The sequence below is a fragment of the Cyphomyrmex costatus genome, unplaced genomic scaffold, assembly GCF_001594065.2.
Source record: "Cyphomyrmex costatus isolate MS0001 unplaced genomic scaffold, Ccosl1.0 scaffold1827, whole genome shotgun sequence".
In the NCBI taxonomy this organism is placed as follows: domain Eukaryota; kingdom Metazoa; phylum Arthropoda; class Insecta; order Hymenoptera; family Formicidae; genus Cyphomyrmex; species Cyphomyrmex costatus.
Genome location: NW_017275855.1, coordinates 51,030 through 73,057, shown reverse-complemented (window position 1 = coordinate 73,057; position 22,028 = coordinate 51,030). Strand labels below are relative to the sequence as shown.

Here is a 22,028-nt window from a genome sequence, read left to right as displayed (position 1 = left end):
CGAGAAGATTATAAAAATAATGAACTTTAAAACTTTCTAGACGATATTTTTTATTTTTTTCTTGCAGAATAAGACTTTAAAATAACTTATATGCGTAGGAATGCGCTGTGTGTGGCCAACTATTCACTTAAAGGTTAAATATAAAAATAAGAATATATGTCAAAATCTATTTTTATTTTTAGTGTGATATATATAAATTATGCCTAATTTTATAATAATCGTGATGAAAAAGTTGGTATAGTCATCGCGTTTTTTCCCATTGTGAGCAATTAAGCGAGAATTATAGACTCTTTAAGGTGCGTTTACATCATATAGCTAAACTCAAGTACTATGATGTAACGAAAAAAAAAGTACGATATGTGTATAAGAAAAACTAGTCTGGATTGTTTTTCTTTGTATTATAAGAATAAACTTTTATGTTAATATATAACGGTATAAAATTATTATTTTTCAACTGTAATATAATAGAAATGGTTTTAACATCTCATAAAGGAATTAAAAAAATCTTTTTTAAAGACAATTTATAATTATACATTTGTTTGTAGAAAAAGTCTACTAATATCAATGACATGAATTTTGCACTTTTCGATTAAGTTTTTTTTTCTTCGTTTTATAAAAAAGAAAGTTAATATGGGACGATTTCTTTTTATTTATGTAAGAATCATGAACACTCGTTTGCCTTCTTAATCACGTCTATGGTGTCACATCTGATATAAACGCATCTTTACGACGCAACTCATCTTTGCGTGACTCGCGCGATTTACCGTTTGCGTAACGCGTTCTTCTTAGCACTAATAGAACATCCGTTTTCCTTATTGTGTTTTTCAGATATCACGCGCTCATATATCAGGTACTACGAGGCAGCTGTATACGACACCGTAGCCTTGAAACGACATCGCAACCGGATACGTCGCGACGTCACCGACTCCGAGCAACCCCTGATTTTGAACCTGAAGACGCTCGATAGGTGAGTATGAGTTCTATAAGCAAACTCCTCTCTATCTCGATACACACAGTACTCTTGCTTCCCTCGGCCTCACTCGCGGTGTGTTCCGTGCAAAGATGGAGAGATCGATACGGAATCTGAGCAGTAGAGTTTGCTGAAATATCAGGATCATCATTGGACGTCCAATTCTGTGAAAAATTCTAAAGGAATGCCTTTGAATTTCGTAAAAAATAAAAAAATGTCGATTTCCACAATGGTTGAAGAATTTTGTGCAATTTAACAATGCTGACGGAAGTATCTTTGAGTAAGTTACTATTATATGACCTCTTGCAAATGGCATTTCGAAATTGGCGAATACTCCTACACACTGCTCGTAAAGCGATCGCGGACAAAGTTGCCAGTATGTGCCGCCCGCACGTTCTCGGTATGTCCTTGTTAGGTCAGTGGTACCTGAATCCGATTAAAGAGATGGTGGCTAAAGAGACTAACTCAACGTATAGCTTAACTCGTATAGATTGCACGCGTGTTGTGAAAATATTTTATTCGTTATACATATTAATTAATGCGAATAATTCTCTCTCTTGTTCTGCCTTTGTCTATCTTTTTACTGAGACAGAAATTTGTTGTCTTCGTTAAGAAAGAAAATTAATTGTTTACTATAACATGTTTCGAGTCACTAGGCATTCCTTCTTTTTATATCACATAGGTCATTTTTTATTTTTACCTTTAATAAAATATTTCCTCTTGTATATCCTGATGCTACGTCTAATGAAACACATGGAAAATAAATGTTAGTCTTTTCTGAAGTGAGTAATTTTTGTTACGACGCAATTACAATGATAACGCTTACAGTTATAACAATTGGAACACTTATAGAAGACGATCTTTGTCTTTCTCTCTTTTTTCCGCGTTGAATATCATAATATTTGTGCCTCGCATGTCGAACTGGATTTACTATTGGGAGCAGCAATCACGGAGTTTCTCTCTCACAATCAGTTATTTAATATAAGAGAGGCAACAAACACAAATGACAGAAAGTTCAATTTATGACAGTGCTGCAGTTCAGCGACAAACCGCGCTCTAACCAGTGTCGGTCGGTGTATTATGACGGAACCGTTTAAATATTGAATCGCGCTTTCACTTGCAGCGTATTTACGAACTTAAGAAATAGTCGTTAGATAACGGTCCGACTTCGCTCGTTTCGTCTTCCGAATTGTAACGGTATATTATAGAATGTGACTTTTTGGAATTTTTTCTAATTTATATAATTGTTTCTGTACATAAAAATAATAAGTTTTTCATTTCTCTGATATTTATTTACTAAGTATACTTATTTATCATTAACGATATTTCTTATGAGTTACAAAATTATGTTATGCTTTTGTTTGTTATTTTTTAATATAGCCAATTCGGACGTTACGTATACATATATGACGTCTTGTAGATATTCATGTTGTCTGTGATTGTTCAATCAAGAATAGACGAATTAGTTTAAATCTTTAAATCAAATTGAATTGTCGATAATAGAAAAATCAATTGTTATATTATTAATATTAAAATGATTATGAATGAAATAAAAATTAAATTAATAAATGAGATAGAATAAATTGAATCTATAATTTTAGGATTGATTATTGGCACAGAAATGTCGGTATATGTAATGAAAAGTAAAAAAGAATAAAAAATAAGATATATTTCTTAACGTTTAAATTTTGTTAATTTTTTTGCGCTGAAAAGAGAGAGAGAGAGTATTATATTATTCTACATATTATTCCCTCATTATTTTTATTTGGTATATTTATACTGTTTATGAATTGCAGTAAAATAAAATTAATTTATTACTTTTATAATTAATTAATAGGATTACATATATCAGTATCAATATTATATGTAGACAAAATATAACGTATTTTTCTAATTATTAAATACTCTATTACTATAATAGATCATATTCAATGAATTGTGTAATTACCGTTCAATTCGGCCTGTTTGAAAATTTACGTATTATATATCAGTATCAATATTATCTATACAGAAAATACAAACTATCTTTCCAATTATTATACTACTAGATAATTATATCAATCCATATTAGATCGTATTCAATGAATTGCATTAAACCCGCTCGATTCGGTCTGTTCGAAAATTTCGCCAAAATTCTGCATTACGCGGGGAAAGGGAGACAACGTTAAACACATTTGTCGAGCTACACATTATGCAGGAGACCGTGACGACCGCGTGCACCATGTATGTAGATTGCAAAGTTACAACGAATGGTCCAGCATCTCAGCCGTGGCGAGGTAACTCGGTAGTAGAAATGGTTTACGCACGACGAGCCCATCGGCGTCATTTCTCCTTTCTTCCTACTCTCCTTCCACCCCCTCCCCGTTGGGAAAAGGAAAGGGAGACAAGTTCTCGAGGAAATTTCGCCCGTAATTCATAGACGTTAAGCTAATTAACTGGCGGGTACTTCTTGATCCGACAGTCCGGAGGATTTGCGGCACCCTGGAGAGGGAAAGAGGAAGAGGAAGAAAGAAAGGAGAGAGCGATCCTCTCGGCGAAGTCGAGGAGTCAAGGAACGAGCGAAGTCGAATTCCGTGATTTCCTCGTGCTGGATTTAGACGCGTGTAATTACCACTAATTGCGACGACGACGACGACGACGATAACGATAACGATAACGTGATGTCATTGTCCTTCTTTCGCGTCTCTCGCTGGCGTGATTACTCGTTACTTTCGAAAATTTGCCGCAGAGGAAATCCGTTGCTTTACGTGTGTCCCCTTAAAGTTGTGGAATTAGGACGTTGGCGATGTTAGCGCAACTGGTCTGTGTGTTAGGAATAGTTGACGTCTTCCTCTGGAAAAAAGATGCGATGTCCTTTGTATCCTCGCTTAGAGCGGGAGTAAACATTAATGGAACAAAGTATGAATCAGTGTATGTTTAATAAATTTCAATTTTTTACATGTAAATAGAAAACGCTCTTTGCATAGTCGTGCAATTTTTAACAGAGTAGTCAATTATGTCACAATCGATCGCGATTGCCTGGTTACGGGCCATTTATTTCATTGCGCTACGACTCGGCTATTATCATACGACTGTGCATTCCGTCGAGCACACAATATTCGCTACCGTCCTACGTTCCAGCAATTCCGGGGAGTATCAGTCTCGAAAGAATTTTAGTTCACGAAGAATTTCCTACGTAAAACTGTCCGGGGAATGTTAAATAAATGAGTATGAGAAAAAGCCAACTAGAATAGCGAAAAAGAGAAGGAGAAAGAGAGAGAGAGAGAGAGAGAGAGGGAGGAGGGGAAGAGTAAGAGAGAGAGAGAGAGAGAGAGAGGAAGGAGATACGTATTGGCATTCGCGTTTCACACACCTCCTGCATCGCAAATTTCTCGTCCTGGGCGACAAACGGCACGCAGCCCTTCTCAAACTGGTATAGGAGACATGAGAAACATCCCTCGATCTCCACCTTCTCTTCTTCTTCCTCCTCTCCCCTGGTCGCTTTCACAGTCCGCCAATGTAACTACAACGTTCGTCTCTTTATGTAAATCGGTCGAATCCACGTCGGGCAATAAAATGTAAAGCAGGAGTGCGCCGTGCGCGATTCCCTCCATCCTTCGTCGTCGTCGTCGTCGTCGTCGCCGTCGTATCAAGCGCCCGCGCAACATCCTTCCGTCGTCCCCCGTCGCCACCGCAAGACAGTGGCGTTTCTACCCCGCTGCACCTGGTACAAACTGGCAAGATAATAGTTGAGGAGAGGAGAAGAAAGAAGAGAGAGAGTTTCTGTGTGGCACACACGTTGTCGTTCTCGTCGTAGCGGCCTCTCCACTTTGGTGGCCGTTCTAGTCAAGTATTGTACGATTTTCCTTCCCCCTTCTTCTGTGTGGGTCGCTGTGCGACCAAGCGAATTTATTGGCCATATCGCAGCAAAGTCGCTGGTTTATTCTCATGCTCTTGCGAGGGAAGTCCCCGCCGTTCGTCTTTCGTGAATTCCGTCGCGGCATTGTCCGCGAAACGCGATTAGACCGCGATATATTTGTCCTACGTCGTCTTCGTTTGCTCTGAATTCCGCGAGACAGATTATAAAAATAATCGGATAACGTGCAAAGAGCTCCGTTCTTATTCTATTATTGGATCGTTACGTTATTACGTGTCAATTTCCGGTTAATCCTTATAAAATATTTTGGAACTGCGAGGAAGTTACGAAAGAGTTAGTTTTATAAAAAGATTGGAAGATCAAAATCTGTAGTTTAAAAAAGGAATACTGCAGCTTATTGGACTTTTTTGAATGATACTTTACTCTTTTTACAATAGAATATATATATATATATATAGCTCTCTATTTGATAATGTAATAGAGATGTTAAAAACCTTTCCATTACATTCTGTTTATATAAAGCAAAAATACTGTTTTTCTAATTCTGCAATCTGGAGCTCTTTTTTGTCCAGCTGCAATCTTTTTACTATTATATTTTAATAAAGACTTTCCAAAAAATATTTTGAAAGTATTTATTAAAATATAATAGTAAAAAGATTGCAGCTGGACAAAAAAGAGCTCCAGATTGCAGAATTAGAAAAACAGTATTTTTGCTTTATATAAACAGAATGTAATGTGTATGTACTCTTTTCTGAAATATTTATAATATCAGGACATTAGCGCGTGTATATAGAAAAAGTATATTGTTTTTTTTAACTCTGTAATCTAAATCTTTTTTGTCCCGCTCCAGCTTTTTACTGTTTTACTAAAGGCTTTCAAAAATGTATTGTGTAGAAAAGGTTATCAACATCTCTATTACAAAGTTTTATTTAATCTGCAGCCTTCTTTTATCTCGGCGAAATTTTGAGAATAATATTTCGCTCGTTTAGAACATATCTACATTGCAAACATAAGTATATTCTCCTTACATTTTTATAAATGTTTTCCAACCATTCTCGCGATAGTTTTACCGGTTTCGTTCGATTCAGCCACATGAGAGAATAAACTTTCGCGTTATGTCCTCAGCGATTTCTTAGTATATACCTAGTCTCGGGAAGCGGGTACGGTTATAAGCCAGGAATAGATATTATGTACAGGCGACACCTTCTCACTTTTCTAACCGCGCGTTCGCCTCTCGGTGGAAGACTCGGCGCATGAATAGACCATGTACCTCGGCGCACCTCTCTCATATGTTGCGGATCCAGTTTTCCCGTACGTGGGCACGCGGGATATAGCATTCAGCGAAGCCAACGCATCGTTTCGCCGTGCATACGGGGGCGATGTTATGGGCGGTTATATAAAAGCTAAAGAGCACACGGTCAAACCCGTGTGTTCCACCCTCTGCCACCGAAGACACGCGTTGTCTCTTTCAATGCAATAAAGCGGACTCCTCCGTTGCGGAAGCGTGGCAAAAATGGCGAAATTTACCCTCCGGCGCGGCGCAACGAGTCGCACGCGCGTGTGTTCTTATAATCGTTATGAAAATAAACGTAGTAAATATCAGGCGCTTATAATCATTATGAAAATAAACGTTATACGCGAAAGTTTTAGTCTCGAGGAAAAAAAGACTGGGAAATTATGCGAACTATTTTTCCGCTTCGCGGCACGGGGTCGTTGTAGCTCGTAATCGTTACAAAGAAGCGCGATCATCGAATTAATAAACTGCAGATTTCCCGATTGCGTTAATATACGGATATATATTTCGTAATATTATAGTTAGGAGAAGAGTTAGGATTGTGAAATTAATAAATACGAGGGGCGCAATTCGAGTTTTTTAAAACTTTCTTTCGATTTGTTTTTTAATATATAATTTTTTAAAATGTCATTAACATCAAACTGTTAATCTGTTGTACACACTTTAATCTCTTGATTACTTATACAATAAGAAATATTTATGATAATTGGGATATACGGAGACTGCTTGCCTGCATTAGCGAAGTTTATCTAAAACTTGATTGATAGAATAGATTCGAGGAAGGAAGTGTACAGTAGAGTTCCACTTCTGCCAAAGGAATCTGGCGTCGAGTTTTTCTCGAGGAAAATTTAATTTCTTGATGGCGCGATCCCATTAGACCTTTTTCATTTGAGAGATTGAATATATGTATATTAGTTAAACTTTAAGTAGAACAAATTTTTAACGCGAAAATAAAAAGCGGTCGATATTTTAATGCTTTAATAATCTCTTTTAACGGCCCTTTATTTTATACTGGGTTTTCTTTTTTTACGGCACATTTTCTGTTATCCGACGAGTGATAGTAAGCGCTTTAATTAGAACGTCTTGTATACAAACTTACGAGAGATTATGGCGGATGCAACGAGAGTTCGTCTTTTATACAGCAGCTTCGGGCGATGAAAGCGGCACTTAAACGACTTTTTCGCGATACTGCAAAGATATAACACAACGAGCCTCCCAAGACAAAGCTGACGATTTAATGCGCGGTCCGCGCAGCCGACGTCGGATTATGAAAATGATTGTCGCGGAAGCAGCAGTGTGTGCGCTATAAAGAGTCCCGACTAATTGTTATGCTTCTCCTAATTCTTCGCGTAATGCGTCCCAACTCTAGCCCTGTATATCTTTATGGTAATCCAGCGTTTTAACGTCTTTTTGCCGGGTATGCTAAAGTCGTTTCTTCCTTCGGTGTCTTCGCACTACTATGATAACAAATGCTGCGAAAAGAATTAACGATCGTCCCGGCGCGGCAGATCTCTAAATATAACTGCGCAAATAATCTTTGTTGATGACGCATTAAGAATTTCACCCTTTATAAATGAAATTATATTTTTTTTTTTTCAAAAGCATACGAGCATCTTTCTAAAAAGAAAAGTGAAATTAATTACGATGATATATTTAAAATACAATAATATTTTTAAAAACTGACAACTTTACATTGCGTTATAAAGTATGATACCAGGATTAAATAAGACATTTTAATTATGTAAAGAAAATTGATTTTCTTGTTTTTTAAATATATTTTTTAATAATTATGTAACTTTTTAAGAATGATTTGCTATAATCAAAAATGTTATCGAATTATTGATATTCAGAAAGAATTGAGTATTAATTAATCAAAGAATAACGTTTCACGAACAGCTTTATATTTTAGGTATATTTTGCATATTCAGTGTGCAAGTCATTTAAACGTGAATTGCATTCTGTCGATTTCGCTTGACCTTCTATATAAATTCAGCATCATCGTGGAATCGGGCTTTCACGAGATATCCGGAAGCATGTCATGTATTTGTGCATCGTCATTGTGAAAGTCGCATAAGTCTAGCAACGGTTTTGTTCAATGACAATCACGCCGTTATTCCATCACATCTTGCAATGACCACCAGTTTCTCATCGACCTTTGATTGTCATCGTACGTCAGTCACCTGTCATGCGATGACTTTATCGCAGCGATTATTTTTGTGCTATAAATGGAGTTACTTTTTAAGCAAGTAAAGATTTGTAACAGAGGGTAAAAATAAAATTATAAATGAGAGCGCAGTTAACTATGTAAAATCCAGAGATAAAGCAAAGAGCAATTCAATAATTGAATATTTTGAGTAAAATGGCAAACAATTTATGGATTGTCAACACGGTAAATTAGTGAAATCTAGTTTATATCCGCGTTTGTTTTTGCAACGTTAATATTATACAAATATTATTTTATTACCGTATTTTGTAATATGCGATTTTACAATATAATCTTGATATAGTCTTTGTTAAATACATATGTTGCGATGTATTTAATTTATGTATATGTATAAAGTATATTTGCAAAGCGCAAGTACGGTATATATTTAACTAAATAGATACATTTTGGTTATAAATAAAATAACCAACATACGCGAAGCATGTTTATGAAAGTACTAATGAGTTCTTCGGGCATACGTTTCAATTTACCATGTTCTAATATTATACATATTTATATCGTCCTAGCAAAAAAGTGTCTCCTCCATAATTAATTCGCTGCTGCATTTTGTGCGGAATATAGTAATACAACCGAATTTATTTTCACAGAAAATACGTACACAAACTATTATGACATACATAATATTCGTCTCTCTATAAGGAAAAAACGAATATTATCGTGTTTCAACCGTAAATTTTTTTTCTGTAAAAATAGATAGGATTTCCTCATTTTTATATTGAAAAGGTTTTGATGTTACATTTGAAGCAACAATTTATTTTGCGCAATTCTGTTTTTGCTCATATTTCTATGGCATATTACATCATTTGGGAAGCGAATATTTATGAAAACGTCAATAACTTTTCTACACCTGCGTTATTTTTCAGTATTTTAATTTCCACGCTTTCAAGTTTCATCTTTCTTGAAATGTCCGCTTTTATAATTTATTGCAATATTTTTGCGGGGCAATATAATATTTGATATGACATATGCGGAGGATAAAACTGTTATTAAATTCATTAAGGTATTTATATTTATTATGTTTCAATTTCATTAAATTTTATATTAAATTAAAGTTTCAAAGTATAGAAGAACACTCTAAATTTTTGGAAATAAAATTTCCAAAGTCGAAACGTATAGATTTGTTTATTTTGCTTATGTAATTATATTATGATCATTTGAATTAAATACGATTTTTACATTATTGGCTCTTTGCCCTTATTATATATATGGGGCATTCCATCCCAAGTGTGCCACTCGAAAACTTTTGGATTTTTGATTTGGCTGAAATTTTGATATATTATAGTACCCGTCGCGAGGAGCTACCATGATTTTTTTCGAATTTTTTTATCAACATAGTCATGAGATATGAATTTTTTCCAAAATTCGCATTTTTCAAAATTCTCAATTTTTAAATGCCAATAACTTTGCGGAAAATAATCCAAATAAAACGTTTTTTTTTTTAAATTGTGTGTTTTGTTCTCTAGATTTCAAAAAATATCAAGAAAAGTTTCAAAATTGTTTCTTAATTTTTTTTTTTATTTAATGTAACAAATTATTAATTTTTTAAAGTATGACACGTTTAATTTTTTTAAAAAAATTCTTATAAAAACTTAGATTTATTTGATGATTTTTAAGACTAATTTAATCGTGGGCAAATTTTTCCTTCTATTTTTTTTCGAATTAATTTTTTTTCAATTGAGCATTTTTTTACACTGTAAAATACTATATAGATATAACTCGTGACATTTTCATTTCCTAAAATTTTCGGTTTATTCTTAATGTAATAACTTATTTTTTATACTTACCTATTTAAAAAAAAAGTGTTTCCGTGATTGATATTACTTTTATACTAAAATTATCGTTTTCTTATTATGAATTTTTTTACAATATAATTTTTCATTTTTATAAATTGTTATTATTGTTCAATCTCATTTGTAAGAGTACGGCTACACTTTTGCATGCAAGAATTAAGCTTGCATGTACAATTACTGATTAGTTTTGCCCATAGAAACGTAAAACGTAGTAGGAAAGTTTTATGGGTAAAACGAATCAAATTTAGTAATTCACAGAGCTGCTCTGTGAAGTTGGCACCCCTAAATGCGAATTTTGGTAAAATCATTATTGCATTCGTTTGTCCACTGTTTGTCCACGTTTGTCCACCCGTTATTTTCATTTGTCCACCCTCCAAAAAGAAGTTATACACAAAAAAAATTGTAGCATCCCCAAGTGATTATTTTTCATAATTATGTACGGGAATCGTTTGTCCACAACGCGCACGTGATTGTCCACTCATTATTTTCGTTTGTGCATCCTATTTTTATTATATCTTTCATAATAATGAAAAATAATCACTCGGGGGTACTACAATTTTTTTTTTTGTATAACTTTTTTTTGGAGGGTGGACAAACGAAAATAACGGGTGGACAAACGTGGACAAACAGTGGACAAACAAATGCAATAATGATTTTATCAAAATTCACACTTAAGAGTGCCAACTTCACAGATCTGCTCTGACAAGTCGGCACCTCTAAATGCGAATTTTGGTAAAATCATTATTGCATTCGTTTGTCCACTGTTTGTCCACGTTTGTCCACTCTATTTTTATTATATTTTTCATAATAATAAAAAATAATCACTCGGGGGTACTACAATCTTTTTTTGTGTACAACTTTTTTTTGGAGGGTGGAGTTTCTTGCGATGCGTACTATAATATATCAAAATTTCAACCAAATAAAAAATCCAAAAGTTTTCGATGGCACACTTGGTATGGAATGCCCCACATATATTGTGCTAAAACTTAACATTTACCGGTATAAAATTTCCGTCTCCTCTTTCGGACAGTGAAATTATTTATTTTATAGAGAGAGGAGAGGGAGATAGAGATAGAGACTAGATTTAAAATTGACTTTCGCTTGAAGGGATTCTTCACTCTCTAAGAGTGAAAACATTCATTCTATCAGATTGGTGTATTTACCACTTTTTTGGAATTTTTAAGAGTGAAATTTTATTCCTAAAAATTTAAAATAAAAGAGATTAAATACATACACGTCGCTCGCTTCCGCATTAGATTATAATTTATTTCTGCCATGTGGATTGTGGCCGCTTTGTCATAATTGAATGTCGCATTGGTGAACGTCGCGCGTCTACATATGATATTAATCCGTTTCTCGTACTCTGCGGAATTCGATGGCGCGAACGTCAATCTTAATCGATTTTGATCTTGTTAAAGACGGATTTGTTACGTAAATGCCACTTGCAGGAGCGAAAGAGCGTGTGTATATTTAGCACTGAATCCGTTGGTGGCGAGAAGCCACTTCGACCTATATGATGTTACATGGTTTCGTCTTGAGCTTAAGCTGTCTTTAGAGGTTCGAAGGTTTCGAACGTCATGTCTTGAAATTGTGCGAGACATTCATCATATCAGATCAATCTCGCGAATACATTTGCAGGGAATGGGAAACGATAAGCGTCATGATTGCGAAAATTCACGTTACCGGCAAGAATTATTTTGAGAGAATTTGATTTTTAAATTATATCAGAGTTCTCTCCGATATTTCGTTGAAATATATAATATTAGCGTATATATACTTTCAATATAACTCGGATGTTTAAAATGTTATTTTTTTTTTTAAATCATCGATGCAGGTTCTTTTGTTATCGATAGTTTTGTTGTCGTTTTACGAGTTGTTTTATTCCGCGTATACAGATTAAAATATATTCACATAACAAGTACGCATGAACTTATGGGCTGACCTGACATTTCATACAAAGTATCGCTCGAGAATGATATTGCGCCGCGATGGAGAGAAATCAAGATATTTATTCTCTACATACTTGCGTTATTTCCCTCTTTCGTGCGCGATCAAATAGACATACTGTATAGAGAGCTTGTACCAGCCGATATCGGCTTATATATATTTCAGTTAAAGTAATATGTTTTTTTCTATAAATCCGGTGAGATGGTCGAGGATTTTAGCTCGACATTCTAACTGTATACAATAATACCGTACTCTAGAATCCTTTGTCAATCCTTTGTTTCCATGTAAAACGTTGCACTTCGAACATTACAGCTACGCGAGGAATCCACTGTACTTTGCTACCATTCGACGTTGGGAAGATATTTGGTAAATCTTTCTCTAAAATTAAACTCGAAATAATTCCTTTGGAAGTAGTTCACGTAAATAAACAAGATACAGTCTTTCGTAATCGTAGTACGTTATACACACACTTAATACTTTGTTGTTTTGCTCCGACGATTCCTTTTCCTTTATTCATGTTATTACCAGATTATCGGCCTTCTGCGTAATGATCCGGAGCGAGCCGTGCCGATATTACGGCACGCGAGAAACGCCGATAATTACTTTTCCCGTCTCAAAAAAAATTCTCCAGTATTTCACAATCGCGATTTATCTTGCAGATCCTGGACGATACGCTTGTTTCGTGACGCGAGCCTGTTTAGCAAAGATGTATCCTTCGAGAGCACGAATGGACCGATATCCTTCGACACATCGCATTCCTACGTCGGCACTGTTTTGGGTAAGTCCGCTTACAAAATACTATTTATTTCCTTCGTCGATCGAAGAAAACACAAAATAGCTCTTAACGGATTGCTTCGATACAATCGTCAAATGTCGTGATTAAATTAGCACAAATATACTGTGTTAAAATTGACTCGAATTAAATCGTATTTTATATTTCTTCATGTATTTTATATAGAATTTTTCTCATCTCATTACATACGCATTAAATTATTATCTCTCGTTGCGTTATCGATACCATTTTAACGCTGGGATAATTTTTGTTGAAATTATTTAACGATTTGGTCGCTGTAGCTCACATTCCGTCGCGGTTATTAATTTAATATTCGATACAGTGATAACAAAAATAGAATAATTTTACGGAGAACTATGATATGAATATTATGCATTATCTTTTCATTCTCTTGTGTAATAATATAATAATTATTAACATTTTTATAACACGTAGCGGTTATGTGCAATTGGTAATGGAAAATCTATTTTCTCCGATATTTATCCGTGCTATACATATAAAAGATCGATTGTTCGCGTTGATTTAAAGATAAAGCGCCAAACGTGTGTGTCAAAAGGAACTAATTACGCTGGCAGATAATGTCGCAACCGAGCCGGGGATTTTGATTCGAGATTATCTTGGGATAATCTCAACAATCCGATAATCTCAAAGCGCGCGCTCTCTCTCTCTCTGTCCTATATGTCAACGTCATAGAGCGGCGCACTGAGAGCGCTGTTGATAGTCATTGCAGCAACCGGATCAATATTTATATACGCTTATTCTCTGCGTACCGGAATTACATTGCGTAAACGTGGCGCATTACCGTCATTAAGCCGGCGGCAGCGCGCGATCGCGGGCGAAAGAGTAAAGTAGTGTCAGCACATTTTGAGATTAGGTGTGGTATTATACGTCGACGAGCGTGCGCGTATATCCGCCGACAAAGTAATTAGCCGGTATCCCTCAACTTCAACTTTCGTGATGGATAGCGTGCGACCACCCTGTCCACTATTCCGAGGCGGTTTCCGCTTGGCATATGTGCAACATTCGCCGCCCCGGTAAGAGCGCAAGCTTCGGCGTACCTGAGGGCGCCTTGTTTAATCCTTTGATGCACTTTATCCGTTTTCGTATTACTAAAAGGTTCTACCTGATTATAATTGAATTCTGGTTTCTCTCTCCACAATCGGCACGCGGTGAAATAGCAATTTGAGCACAAACGAGTTTTAATTTAATGAAGAATTGCGAGCGTAAAAAGTATAGATAATATACACTGAAAAAAAATTTACTAAATCTTAATTCAGATTCTTTTTAATAGTACTAAGTAAACGTTTACTTACAATAAATGAATACTCGATAAAAAAAAGTGATAGTTAAATTAAATTAATGGTTTTTGTATCAAATAAAATTTAGTAAAAATATTTCCTTAGAATTATTTAAACAAATATTTACTAAACTTTAGTGTTTTTCGGTGTACTGTTGGCGAAATTTTGTTAATAACGAATGCATTTATTGTGATTTTATCGAATGTTACTTTTCTGCGAGCAGTTCAGCCGAGGAGCATCTCCAACTTTTATAATTATCACAATAATTTACATTTAGTTTAATATATTTTTCGAATATACGTATAACATGGAAAGTAACTATTTTAATAAATTAAGCCGTACGTACGTTATAAAACTTCGTGCTTTAACTTAAATAAAAATAAGGTTCTCTAATGTTCATCGGTTTTTCTATCGATTTCTCCGAACCCACGAGATTTCAGCATGCAAACAGCGGAAATATCTGAAAACTCGGAAAGTTACGTTCAAAACTGATTTTTCTTATCTTTACATAGCGGTCTTTTGGGATACCCTTTGTATCTTAATAAGCCAATATTCCCAAAACTACACGCGTGACAAGTAAATTATGTGCAACGCACGGGGATTTATTTTGACTCCCAACGTGCATCAGAGGATTAACGCTTTGTTTAACGTCATTGCATAACCGCAGATGGTTTTCCGGCTGAATACGATTTCAGTAATTCATTGAGCACGCCCTCGTTAGTTCGCGTTGCTAATGTGCCCATAAATAATTGAGTTTGTTCCGCGTTACGCGAGTCAGATACGAGAGCGTCTGGTGAAATAATCCTTCTTGATTGGTCCTTAAAAAAACAATTTAATGATTTATTAGTACATCGTATCTAGTTACATCTGTGTAATTAACTGGGTGTACTTATTTCTTTCGAACACAGCATGTTGCAGGAAATTACGATTAGGAATCTTACATTCTTCAACTTGACGAGTATGGGAAAAGACTTGGTTGGATCCTTTGTGCGTTGGCAGTAATTTTCAATATGAAACATCCTGATAATTTTAAACTTTAAAGGAAAAGTTTGCTGAAGTAACGTTTTGACATCAAATTAATCAAAGTAAGAGCTTCTTTTTGCCATGTAGATTATTAAAACTCGTATCTTCTCTGTTTAATTAAACTCCTTCGAGTTTCGATTGCTTTTAATATCTTTTTACTAAACTGTACTTTTCACAATAAGTAACAGATGCTTCCGAGCTATTCTCTTTTATTTCTTACCAGCAAGACATTATAGATTTTAAAATATAGGTTTTATAATAATATTTATAGCGCATTAATAACAATGCCGATTCTTGGTAATTTAAATTGTTAAATTATTTTTAGAATCTTTTATATATGATCGAAAAAATAGGGTCTGCTAACAATAAAAATACAATAATTTCTTATAGAATCTACTAATACTATTTTGAGAGTTAGGTAACATTATCACTTATTTTTTTACTTCCTTCATAGTCAACGCAATTAAGGCTTGGTAAATAATGATAAAACCAGTAATAATAGAGGAAGTAATAATAACAGGGGTAAGCTCTCACGGAAGACTGAAAAAGAGTCGGTCAGATCGATCGGTGACGCCCTGCACGCCCAACCAGTATCAAATATTCCCCTAACGTAACTTTCCGCGACTCTCGTCGCGACCCGGAGCGAAATCGAGAAATAAATTTCGCGTTCGGACGAGCGTATCTCGAAGCGGGTCGCGTGCGCCTCGCCGCGAACGCATCGGAATGCGCGACGTACAATGGACGGAAATGCAAGCTGCGCCGTTCTCGATTTCAATTCGAAATTATTTGAGAGCCGCGCGCGTGAATCGCGCGAGGTACTGTTTGGCGCATTGCGAAGAGAACGCGAGAGGCCATTGCGTCCGGATTTGCAAAAACGAGCTCGGAATTTTGTGTGTGAATAGATTCCTCCATCGTTATTTCCCTCGTATTTTCAACGACACAGATATACGTTATATATTATTTTTTAATCATATTGCTTGCGATTGCGCGGCGATTTTTTCCTTTTATAATAAGTATAGTCGTCATTGAATATTGTAAACGATTATTGTGTTATAGGATTTTCTATGGATTATAGCCAATTGACATTTTCGGATAGCGCGTTATTTTACTCTCGTCGTTACACTAAACTAGGGATCTCATTTTCGTCATAGCTATCGCCGTTGTAGTTTCTCGTTGTTTGGAAACGTGCCAGATTCCCCTATTGGAGATAACACTGCGTGGTTACTGTACCGAAGGGGTCACGAATAAGGGGTTAGTACAGACCCATAGACTTTCGATGGGAAGTAAGCGTATGTCCATGGTTGTGACTAGAAACATTGGAACCAGGGATTTAAAGAGCGATAGATTTACAAATCGGTCTGTTTTGTAACGAGAATCTCTTCAATCTTCGAGAATCGCAATCGTTTTCATTACACTTAATTCTATAATGTCAAATTTAACCTAATTTAAGTCGCCACACTGCTTCTATTTAAAATATATCGTTATTTTATTTAGATTTAATATAATAATAACGATATATCGATGAACAGTGACGACTTAAATTAGATTAAATTTAACAATATATTTTTAACTTTTAACAGTGTACAGTATAATAAAATTTTGATGTCTCTCTTTTTACAAATTTTTATTTTCATAATTACGCTCTGCGAAAATAAATATACACGTCTATGGTTGTGACTGAAACCATTGAATTTATAAAGAGTGAAGGATTTATATGTATAAATCCACGGATTTAAAGACCGAAGGATTTTTATAAATCGGTTTTTTTTCTTTGTAGCGAGAATCTCTTCAATCTTTGCGAATCACAATTATTTGCGTTACAGTATAATAAAACTTTGGAATCTATTTTTATAAATTTTTATTCTAATAATTACGCTCCGCGAAAAGAATCAAGAGAATATTAAATAACCGGTAATTTTGCTTGTTTTTCTTTTGCATGTAAAAGAGATTATCTTCTTTATATGGCGATATTTTTCTGTGTCTATTAAAAATAATACATTGTATACACGTTTAAGATTTATATTGTCTATTTTTATAGATAAATAAAAAAATATAATTTAACGTTCATCAACTAAGCGTGTGATGTTAGAATAAATCAAATTGCCACACACATACGTTTAACTTATAAATAATTATAATTTTAGATGTTACGATTTTGTGTTCGAATTGATCCAAATTACGAGAGTCGGCTACATTACCAATTGCGACTTTAAACTTTGATAATGAATTAAAAATTTCATCCGTAAGAATTAATGGTTAAACTGACAGAAACGCAGATACGACATTGCCTGAATCGATGATGGTTATTACTAGTGCATCGTTCGAGCCCCGTAAGCGTTTCAGCAGGAACCAGACGGACACATATATCGAACAATAGAAGCAGACAATATGTGAGAGAGGAAGAGAAAAGCAGAGAGAGAGAGAGAGAGAGAGAGAGAGAGGGAGGGAGGGAGGGAGAAGGGTCCGCGTGGTACCTATAATTTCGCCGCACGGCGAACTAAACGTAACCGCAAGCTCGCGAACGGGCCAGAAACTTGATCGTGCATGCGGCCTCGTCGCTTCGCCGGATCGTGAATCGAGACCGTCGTCGCCGTCGTTTCGGTGATCGGGATTGCGGGGAAGTTGAACCCAGCCGTAATAGCGTCTTGCCGTGAGTAATATCCGAACGTCGTAATCTTCACTTCGACGACTTAGGCCGCGGTTGGTGGCGTCGTACGCGAATTTCCAACGAGCGTTTCTTGCGCGCCGACAAATTTCTACCGGAAAATCCGTTTGAACTGGCAGACGAGAGAGCTACATTCCAACTCATTTATTGTAATTGCATTCGCAAGTTGAGATATAATTACGATTCCATCGGGTTTGCCTGCATTCACTTTAGTATTTGATTATATAGTAGCCGTAGAATTAGCTTCATTTCAACTGGATGTATTAATCACATCCGTTTTATTAACTGTCGGCGGTCGTCTATGCGATACAATTAACCGAGATGTATCTAAAATTACACGTTGTAGTCTCACCCCAAATTATTTGCATTTGTTTCGATATATATTTTATATATACTATATTATATTGCGAAATAATTAATTAATTAATTATTATTTTTACTTCTCTTATTTTATGTAGAATGACTGACGAATTTATTGAAAAGGTTGATTGCCGAGATACTTGTATCCTATTCTATTCTATATATACTTTTATTAATTTCATTGTATTTAATTAATGATCTCTTAATTTGTTTCCCTAATATTAATCTTTTCTTTTTATTATATTTCGGAATATTATAAACGGAATTAAGAACCTATATATAAGTATCTCCTGGATAACTTAAGGATTATAGTTGTAGATAGTACACTGCATGCGGGTTATGGCATAGTGAACGCGCATAGGAATTTGCCGATCAGAACTAATTAAATGTGTCGAGATAAGTGAAGGTAATTACACGCTACGTGATCAGATCTCGCGTTATATGGAGTATCCCGGAACTTTGCATTCGCCGTTGAATACTATGGGTACATATGGACATTATAGTCTAATAATGAATATTTATTTTAAAGACAGGATATATACGTAGCGTAAAAAAAGTTCTTACAAAAAAAACTCCGTGTGAATTCTATATAAATAATAGAACTTTTTTCGAAATAAGCAATTCTAAGTAAATTCTTAATTGAGACAGAAGCGTAATTTGTGTGGTAAATTGTTTACGGTACGGTAAATTTTATTTTGTGACAACAATAACAAAATGATTACGAACAACGATCTTATTTTAAAACGTCGATAACTGTAGGGAAAACGGGGTAGCCTGAAGCAAGTAATCCAAAATCATCTTGACTTGATTTACCGTATTTGATTAGTTCCGACGTCTGGTACAAATTCATCCGGATGAGTTTCGGTCGGAACGTGCATCCATAACCGTGGCCTTAAGGTGCGTTTACACTTTACGCAAGCACCAGCTGTTACCCGTACTCGCAATAGAAACGTTTACCCTACTGCAGATGAATTTCTCCTGCGTCAAGTGAACCAGATCTTAGTGCAATATTCCCAAGCTCGTTTGGCGCTGCATATAGAACGTATATGAAGATACAACTCGTGCGCATGCAAATACAAAAATAAAATATTCGAATGAAACCGATATACCCAAAAAGAAGATAATTAAGGAAAAAATCAATGGAACAGTAAAATATATTATCACGTAATAATACTTGAACGAGCGAAAGAAAATAGAATAAAACAGTGAAAATTATGTGCGAATATATCTTAAAATTCGCGACTCAAAATACTATAGCAAGAAAGTTCTCGGAAAATTAAGTAAAAAAGCTATTTAAATATTTCTATTTAAGTATTAATTTTTGAGACTATAAGTATTTTAATATGATCAATTACAGACGTCTGTGAAGCTGGCCCCTCATTGTCAAAATTTTGAAAAAATAAGCAGAGTTCTGGTTGCCCCCCGAAGAGTTCTAGAGTTCTCTATCAAATTTAGGAAGAGTTCTATTGATTAAAGCAGCGAAAACACCATTTGAAATTACGGGGGGGCCAACTTCACGATTCTGCAACTTTGAAGAGCTATAACTTCTAAACCGTTCATTTTAGCACGTTGATCTATAGAGGACAATCGATAGAACTCTTTGGGGGGCTATCAGAACTCTCAAGAAAACAACGAATTTCCAAAATTTTTTTCCAAAAAAATTTTTTCAGAAAAAAAAATTTATTTTTAAAGAAATTCGGCAATCTGATACGAGTTCTAGTAGCCCTCCGAAGAGTTCTAACGATTATCCTTAACAACCAATGCTCTAAAATCAATATTTAGAAAGATATAGTACTTTGAAGTTACAGATTATTAATATTTTTCTAATTCCACAGACGAAAAATTTTTTTCTAGGAAATCCGGTGTTTTCTTGAGAGTTCTGGTAGCCGCCCCAAGAGTTCTAACGATTATCCTTAATAACTGTTGCTGTGAAATCAATACCTGAAAAGTTCTGGGACCTTAAAGTTTCAGATTTTGATATTTTTACAACTTCTACGAGCTGTAACTCCTTTGTTTGCGGTTTTAGCGCAATGATTATTAAGGATAATCGTTAGAACTCTTTGGGGGGCTACCAGAACTCTGAAGAAAACACAGGATTTCCGAGAAAAATATTTTTCGTCTGTGGACTTGGAAAAATTAATAATCTGTAACTTCAAAGTATTATATCTTTTTAAATATTGATTTTAGAGCATCGCTTGTTAAGGATAATCGTTAGAACTCTTCGGGGGGCTACTAGAACTAATATCAGATTGACGAATTTCCATGAAAAAAAAAAAAAAAAATTTTCTTTTATATTTTTTGGAAAAAAATTTTGGAAATTCATTATTTTCTCGAGAGTTCTGATAGTCCCCCGAAGAGTTCTAACGATAATCCTTAATAACTGTTGCTGTGAAATCAATACCTGAAAAGTTCTGGGACCTTAAAGTTTCAGATTTTGATATTTTTACAACTTCAACGAGCTATAACTCCTTTGGTTTGCGGTTTTAGCGCAATGATTATTAAGGATAATCGTTCGAACTCTTTGGGGGACAACCAGAACTCTGCTTATTTTTTCAAAATTTTGACAATGAGGGGCCAGCTTCACAGACGTCAATTACAGACTATTAGACAACCATGAGTTAATTGTGCGTACGATAACTTTTAGTGAACTTTGATTCACCTACTTACAGCAATGTAGTCTGTAATAAATCATATTTAAACCGTTATATCTTAGAAGCTATTGCTTAAAATAAAAGTTTGTAAATAACTATATATAATAATTTTAAAATTTAAAGTTATCTGCGCTTAACTCCTAGTGCCCTTTTTCTTTCCAAGTTAATTTTGAATTGTACGGGAGTTTTTGTTATCAAAGAATTATTATATAATTATAATAATTTTCTCGCTATAGTATATTTGAGTCGTAAATTTTGGAATATCCTTGTGTATATTTTTGTGATTATTTATGTCTAAATATACTAGATTGAATTTTTCTTTATTATTTCTTTTTATTATATACTCTACTACGTTTTAATATTTTATCCGATTCGAGTCGATACATTATGATGTAGCTTAATATAGCGGTAACCGCAGTATATGAAATATATATTTGAAATGTCCTGGCTTACTCGATAGAACCATTTAATTCACATCGGAATCCAATGCTTAGATTCTGTATTGAACAGGGTACCTTTACATACAATTTCGGGATCGACATTCGTGCCACGCGCATATCTTCTTTGACGATTGCCCGGTTGCCCGTATAACGCTACACTGATGGTATGAACGCGAACGAATGGATACGTTCGTTTTCTACTGTGTCACAGCGAATCAACTCCATCGTTCGTGCTCGCGTAACATGCCTTTCTAGCGAATTCACTCGCGTTCTCGAATGCCGCAAACGCACGTTTATGGCAAATCAAATCGTTCACTGATACTCGTTTTGTTCTCTTGTTTACGCAGCGTAGTACAAACGCGAATACGTCGGTTTAATCGCGCTTTTACGATATAAGCGCACCTTTACAGCGTATCCATCTTGTTCGCTCACACGCTAGTATATTTCAAACACACCTCTACAGGCACTGCTGCACCTATAACGTATTTTACTCGATGTTTGCTTTCGTAGCAAAACCATTTGCTTGCGCTGCGCAAACATATCTTTGCACACTGAGAAAAAGTTGCTTACCCGTTCAAACAATTGAATATGAAGTTAATTGAACAACTTGCGTATCGGCACAACGCTATTCCGTCAACGCAGAAATATTTCGTTATATTTAGGAGGTTCTCCAATCTTCTCATATAATTTAAGAATTTAATCAAATATTCAGACTAA

At 35.0% G+C, this 22,028-nt stretch overlaps 1 protein-coding gene across 1 annotated transcript in view; it reads left to right on the top strand.

Moving 5' to 3' along the window:
- The window catches only part of LOC108772314 (disintegrin and metalloproteinase domain-containing protein 10), a 69,832-nt gene that overhangs the window by 16,398 nt on the left and 31,406 nt on the right, over nt 1–22,028 (top strand). The window contains exons 3-4 of the mRNA XM_018537833.1: nt 829–967; nt 12,741–12,859. Coding sequence (XP_018393335.1) covers nt 829–967; nt 12,741–12,859 — 258 coding nt within the window. The remainder of the gene's footprint in view (nt 1–828; nt 968–12,740; nt 12,860–22,028) is intronic.